The 7,317-nt window shown below is 34.0% G+C and overlaps 1 protein-coding gene across 1 annotated transcript; it reads left to right on the top strand.

Annotated features, from left to right (window-relative positions):
• Positions 1-3,511: 3,511 nt before the first annotated feature.
• Positions 3,512-6,164, top strand: LOC111084934 (serine/arginine repetitive matrix protein 1-like). The gene is made up of 2 exons (XM_022381577.1): positions 3,512-3,580; positions 5,422-6,164. The coding sequence occupies exons 1-2, from the start codon at positions 3,578-3,580 to the stop codon at positions 6,091-6,093; spliced, it is 675 nt and encodes a 224-aa protein (XP_022237285.1). The 5' UTR covers positions 3,512-3,577; the 3' UTR covers positions 6,094-6,164.
• The last annotated feature ends 1,153 nt before the right edge of the window (positions 6,165-7,317 follow it).

The following is a 7,317-nucleotide window of genomic DNA, read 5'->3' as shown; positions in this document are numbered from 1 at the left end:
AAATTAGCTATACACGGATCATACCTACATGAATTTCAATATCAAAATTTAATGTTACACTGTAAAATACATACTTGACTTTAATATTATTGCAGATGGAAGTTATATATTCCTGATTGTTGGTATGCGATTTGTTTATCGTAATATCATGGTCTTGTCAGGGAAGACATCAATATGGTGTAACTAAGAGCCTAGGACTTACGTACAAGGAAAAAAAAATCTTGGAAAACATATCTTGATTATTACAGACTCTCGCTATGAGATCGGTCGAATTGACCGTAACCATTTTGAACTCGTACATTTTACAGTGTAACATTAAATCTTAAAATTAAAAGTCATGTAGGGTTGATCTATGTATAGCTGTATCATCCCTATATTATTGTTTGTATTATTTTTGGCTCTTCCATCCCTGCATCATTTTACATTTAATTTTTTTTATTACTTGTATAACAGTTGTGATTGACCGTAGTAGTATATCATTATAAAGACATCATGAAACTGGTAACAGAAACTAAACTGTTATTTATCATAAAAATCGGTTGTTAGTATTCATTTTATTAAATTAATTAATTCCAGTCAGTCTTAGAAAGTGAATTATAGCAACATATTTACCCTCGAATAGCTTACCCAAGTTAGGCTTAATAATTTTAAAAAGAAAAGGTTTGCATTATTTAAAAAAAAATAATAATGATTTGCAAAACATTTCTAGAACTAACAGTCTAAAAAAGAGAATTCATATCTTTATCCAATTATTATAATAGCTTTAGTTGCAATGCAGAACAACACGATAATACTAGTATTCAGTCTTCAGGTACAATAGATCAGCATGTGGTCTTAGCCTACCATTATATTTATCAGTGTATCACATTGTCATTTCATAAATTATAAAAAAAAAATTAAATTATCGCTCATAGCACATTTCTTTCTTTGGCTTGGGGGTCATGGCCTAGTGGATAATGTGTCCGGACTTAGAATCCGAAGGTTCATGGCTCGTGGACCATGCCCCAAAAAGTCGCTCAACACTTTGGGGGCCGTGGGTGCGCTATAAGAGTGATGGTCAGATTTCACTGTTCGGTACGCCAAGAGTAGCCTAAGAGATGGCGACGGGCAAAGTTGATTAGTTGCATCCCCCCTAGTCTATGAGTACAAAAATAAAGAAGGCTATGCTGAGGTAGCCCTTTGTGTAGCTTTGCGCAAATATTCTGAAACAAACAAATGCAATTTCAACATGTTCCCATCGAATTCAAACCACCTCACCCTAAGAAAAGAAGATATTATGATATTTTTGAATTTAAAAAATATTTTACTTCAAGTATTTCTTGAATATCTTTGATCCCACCCCCCACAAAAAATGTTACCCTAAGAATACCGGGTTTATTCATGTCACAGAAAGAGAGAAAGAGATACACTTTATTTAGCCAAAGTTATAATTTTGAGCCCAAATTGTTGGCATTGTATAAGAAATCTAATTACAAATGTGTTTTTTACACGTCATAAAACCGAGAAAAAAAAACCTTATTGACTTGAGGATGCTACATTTAACGACGTCGTGAAAACATAAACTGTGAAAAATGTAAAAGTAAGATTTTTGTTGTTGTTAAGGGCAAAGCTACATAAAGAGCTATTTGTGCTGTGCCCACCACGGGTATCGAAATCAAGTTTCTAGCAGCATAAGTCCGCAGACATACCGCTTGACACGGGGGGGGGGCTAAAAGTTTGTGACAAACCTTTGATGTGTATACTAAAAAAAAAAATTATTTTATGCTACTCCCCGAAATTCCGAAAGTTTGTTTATTTCTTGTTAAGTACAAAACTACACAATGGGCTACCTGTGCTGTGCCCACCACGGGTATCGAAACCCGATTTTTAGCGTTCAAGTCCGCAGTTTTTACCAATGAGCCACTGGAGGCAAACTTCCATAAGAAATTCATGCTAACTGATTCAATAATGACAGCATGAGTATAATTGAACTTTAAATAAATCTCCGTCTGTCTCAAAATATGTCTCACACTTTAAGCTGTGGATGCGTTACAAGAGTGACAGTCAACTCTTAGTGTGTATGGTGGATGATGCAGACTGGCTGCCTGTCCTCTGGTCAGTAGTTCAAAATTCGGGACGGCAGGTAGCCTTGCAATAAATATAAAATAAAAATTCAGTGTCTTTTTTTTCAAAATTACTTTAGCCTATCTCGTAAATGTACTTGATTGGATGGATGGTTATTATTAAGCACAAAGCTAGAAAATGGGCCATCTGTGCTTTGCCCACCAAGAGTATGGAAACATAAGCCTGTAGATTTACTGCTGAGCCAATGGGGGTGGGAGGATATTCTTGTTTAAAATCATTTATGACTCACTGCTAATTTCACAATTCTCATATGATCTTTACCCTAACAGCATCGAATTCAATAGAACATAATCTAAAACCGGGATCAAGATAACGTTAGTGTTCTAGGCAATGATAAAACACCAGACATTTAATTTCCAAACGAAAATTACCACAATCTCAATTTGATACTTAGAGAACAATAATTAGGTTAAACGGTTTTTAATATCAACAAACTTGACAATGTCATATTTACACCTACCTACGCCATTTTGAATGATATTTGGATTATAAATAATAAAACAAAAAGCAAGATTTATTTTTTCATAGTTACTGATTACACCTTCTCTTAGGTGTGTTAACTTTTGTCACACTTTAACTTATTAGGTTCAACTAAGAAAATTTCAGAAACATTTTATGATTAAAAGTTAGGCAGCAATGAAAATAACACGATTTAACCATTTTTTGTCTAAATATTACGTAGTATTTGTCCCGTAGTATTTTAAAGATAAATTTCCTGACATTTTAGCTTTTGTCATTCTAGTGGTTTGGCTTTTCTATGTAACAGATTATTACAATTCTTCCCGGGAAAAGTTACCACCAGACCAGCACCAGCTAGTTGAAGCTGGTTTCCCGACCAGGTAACCTAAATGGAGCACGTTGGGGTGCATATAGGGACCGTATGTAAGATTTGTTTGGTGGAGGTTTTTCTGCTTTTCAATAAACGCCTTGACCCATAAACAGCCCGTATTGGCCCATTTTGGTAGTATATAATTTCAATTTTATTTAGCTGAACCTGAATAATCTCAAAAAGAGGAAGAAAACTTAATGGCGTTGGCACAAACAAAATCTTTATGTTACCCGGTGTAAACCTATAAAGATATTATAATTATATTACAAATTTTGAACATTTAGTCGGCCCTTTGAATCTCTATATTTTGTTATAACATTTTTTATTTTTTATTTATAAGACTGTTAAAACTGGTTTTGATCTAAACACGTGGCTCGCAGTCGTGTAAGCAAAGGATTCATTTGTCTTCCCTCTTCCTACCCCCCTACTTATCTTGACACCACCATCAACATACTTCAAGCTTCTTAGGTTCCTCTAAGACTGGATATGTAGGTCAGACGGTAAGGAAGCATATAAAGCGAGGTTCTTTAAATTTTTAGTCATTTCAAATTTTACCTGCCGGAAGATTTTCTGCTGGCGACGGGTTTCATCGAGATAGAGAGGATAAGAACAGTACCCTTAATCATGGTTCGTACGTATTTTATGTTTTTTATGTTATTCATTAAGCGTTAGAGCCGGAGTTGGCATAAATTCAATCACGACACATTTAGCAAAGATCTATCTGTAATTTAACAGTCACCATGGGACAAAACAAGTATTTCTCGGCTGAATTACAATAATTTATTTGGTAACACTTGAAAAAAAAAAGTTTTAGATTTACACTAACAGGGTTGTTTCTAAATTGAGAAAGAGCGTTCATTAGAAACATCACCTGTAAAATATAATAGAACCATAGTTTATTAAAGTGATTTATCCCCAAAAGTCTAATAACATTATATATATAGGGGTGTTTCAAAGTTAATGTTAACTGAAAATGTTTTATTGTATTTAATATAGAAATTGTTTACCTATGGTTTCAACTAATAGTTTTAAAAACTTTAGATTTCCAAATACGAAAAAAATATATATATCAAATCACAAGACACATTTTCGCTGAAAATTATTCCTATTCGTTATTAAACGTAAATTTTAACACAACAATCCTGATCTGACGAACACAGCGTATAAACTGGCTCGTTCAAGTGCTACAATCAAACGGTGGCTTAGAGTAAATCTTGAGGGTATAAATGTAAAACATTTGTGTTTCAATCCCTGCATTACACATTATACTTAAAAAACAAAATAAGAAGTTTTTTTCCACAACCGACTGTTTTTAAATAAAGAAGGTAAGTTTTTCATTTGTATGATATACTAGATCAATTTATACTTATTTTTTAGGGAAGTTTAGCTCACTGAAAGGAGACCATTTAATATTTAACCATAACACGATCTTGGTACAAAACATTTATATTTAATATTTATAGAAATATCTATATTAATTACAATGCATATTTTTACTAGTTGTTTGAAGTAAAGCACAAATCTATACAACGGGCTATCTGTGTTCTGCCCGCCACAAGTATCGAAACTCGGTTTCTAGCGTTGTAAGTCCGCAGACATTTCGCTGTGCCACTGGGGGCATATTCTTACTATTTCACGTTTATTTCTATTAATACACAAGCCCCCACCCCCAGTGGCTCAGCGGTAAAGTATGAAAACTTATAACGCTAGAAACCGGGTTTCAATACTCATGGTGCACACAGCACAAATAGCTCATTGTGTAACTTTGTGCTTAACAGATGAATAGAAAATCCGATTCCGTTCAACTTGTATAAATAAGTACATTGTTAGCCTAATTTATCCTTTTCTCAGATTTCTAGGTTAAAGTGTTTGTTTAATGAAATAGGTATAACGTTAAAAACTGGGTTTCGATACCCGTAGAGGGAACAGCACATGATGCAGCTTTGTGCTTAACAGTAAACAAAGAACATAATAGGTCACTATGTGCTTTCCTGTAAATAAATGAAAAAGTACAATTAGTGTTCAAAATCTAGACTGTTACATTCCAAATAATGTGTGCGGAAGGACGAAATATAACATGATACGTCATTTTTCATGTTTTCTTACACACCATCATCACTCTTTTTTAATTAAGTTCATCCCTCGCAATGTAATTTTTTTAAAGAATAGAACTATTTTAGTCTAAAATATTTATACCGTCTATTCCAAAACTTTGTGTGTGTATTGTGCGTGTAATAGTTTGTGTTCCTAAAAGAAACAATTAACCATTCAAATGTAAAGAAATATAATGCATTATTTGTCACTGAATAGCTAAAATTTGAAGTGTTACCCATTAAAATTTCCTTTAATCACCTTGCATTGAACTTTTTTTAGCAATCATACAGATTTTTAACAATATTCTAATTTGCATATATTATAAACCGAAAAATTCACAAACGTTTTAATAAAATTATTATGATTAATTGCAGCGCCTCCTTACGGTTCTTGCCTTCGGTACTTTGTGTCTGTTACCCCTGGCGGTGTTGACTGATGCAAAGCATCTTCAAAGGCTACACAAAAGAACTAGTAGCGATGAATCAACGGATGAAGTAGGCGAGGTACTTGCTGCAGGTAATGGAGAGCATCCAACTTCTCCAGAAAAGCAACCTCAAGCTAAAGAAAGCCATCCGAACAATGACCAGGCTTCTTCTGCTGCCCCAGCTACAAAAAAGGTACCCGAAGAAAAGAAACAAACCCTCCCAGAGCCATCTACTGAAGAAGAGCAGAAAAAAGTTAACGGAAGCAGGTCCAATGGAAGAGTGGGTCCAAGAAGACAATTGTTTGGAAGACGAAATACCAGAAAACGTCTACCGCCGCCCCACTCTCCAAGACGACCAAAACCCACACTGCCTTCTTTTATTTCTCGCTCCAGGTCAAAGCCCAATTCATCAGTTGATTCACCCAGAGATGAGCGGGATGAATCTCATAATTCTGGTAAAACAGAGCAAATATCTCGTGAGCATCAAGTGACACCTCCCAGACGTCAACGTCCCACAGAAACAAATACTACGGCTTCTGCAAGACGTAGAAAGACGCCAACAAACCGAAGACGCTTTACGCGCAGAAGACAAGAAAGCAATAAAGAGGGTGACAGTGAATAGGATTTTAAATATAGTATTTTATGTATTACCTTTATCAACTTTTAGTAAAAGAAAGCATAATTCATTTTTTATTTTGGTCCACGCAGCTTGCTTTGACTGATTTTAGCGAATTCAGGAACGTTGACTTGGGAAAACAAAAGATTTGTAAATGAATACCTTAATAACCAAATTTTCAGCAATGTTTATTCTGACAATATGGTTAGTGAATGCCTGCTCACCATTGTACGAACATTTTATTTCACATTCATGATAATGCCTTCTCATGTACAGAAACAAATTTTGCTTTTGTCTTGGAGTTATATATTTGTAAGCATATAACCGTATTTTGTTTTCTCACATTTATTTCTCAGTATTTCAAGTAATTCTGTTATGTTCAACAATGTTGATATTTAATTTTAAAATGCATCTCATTAGTATAAATTTTCTCAGCAAAACTGTCAAAAAAGTGCTTGTGTTAAAAAAACAGAAAAGGAAAACAAATCACGGTATATAACATAAACTCCCCCCCCCCAAAAAAAAGAGCAGTGCACGGGACGCAACACCGAATACTATCTAATGCTATGCTATACTATGCTATCTAATCAAGAAAATTTTATAACTTCTGTCTATACTGTTAACAATACATCACAAGCTAATACTAGTAATCTATTGATTTTAACGGAAAAATTTATATATCACAATCCAAATACAACAGAAGTACATTACTAATTACTGTGAAAGCGTTATTCAATTATAAGCTTTTGAACTTGAAACGATAACACAAACCTGATACTGAAAGTTTTGAATTCTTCACATAACATACATGAATATTATCAATTAGTTCACCATTGCATCTTGTGTAAATAAAATTTATTTTATAATTCGTAGTATTTTTTGTTGTTTATTTAATGCTGCTGAGCTGGATTCGAATTTTTGCGACAGCACAACATATTCCCCGCACTTTAAGCTATCGGAGCGTTATAAGAGTGACAATCAATCCCTTAATGAACGGTATGTGATAGGGTAGTGCTGATTGGCTGACTTCCTTCCGATCAGTTGTCCAAAATTAAAGATGGTGGAAGATAGCCTTAGTGGCTTTGCCATAAATACAAAACGCAACACTTTCGTTTAGTATATATTTTGCCATTTTTTTTACAGTGTTTTACATTACTAGCATAATGTTATATAAACAAACTATACTTTGTATGTAAGTGTCAGAAACTAAAACCACTTCAAACATTTTTT

Source organism: Limulus polyphemus, unplaced genomic scaffold (genome assembly GCF_000517525.1).
Source record: "Limulus polyphemus unplaced genomic scaffold, Limulus_polyphemus-2.1.2 Scaffold176, whole genome shotgun sequence".
NCBI classification, from domain to species: domain Eukaryota; kingdom Metazoa; phylum Arthropoda; class Merostomata; order Xiphosura; family Limulidae; genus Limulus; species Limulus polyphemus.
This window is presented reverse-complemented; position numbering and strand designations above follow the sequence as displayed.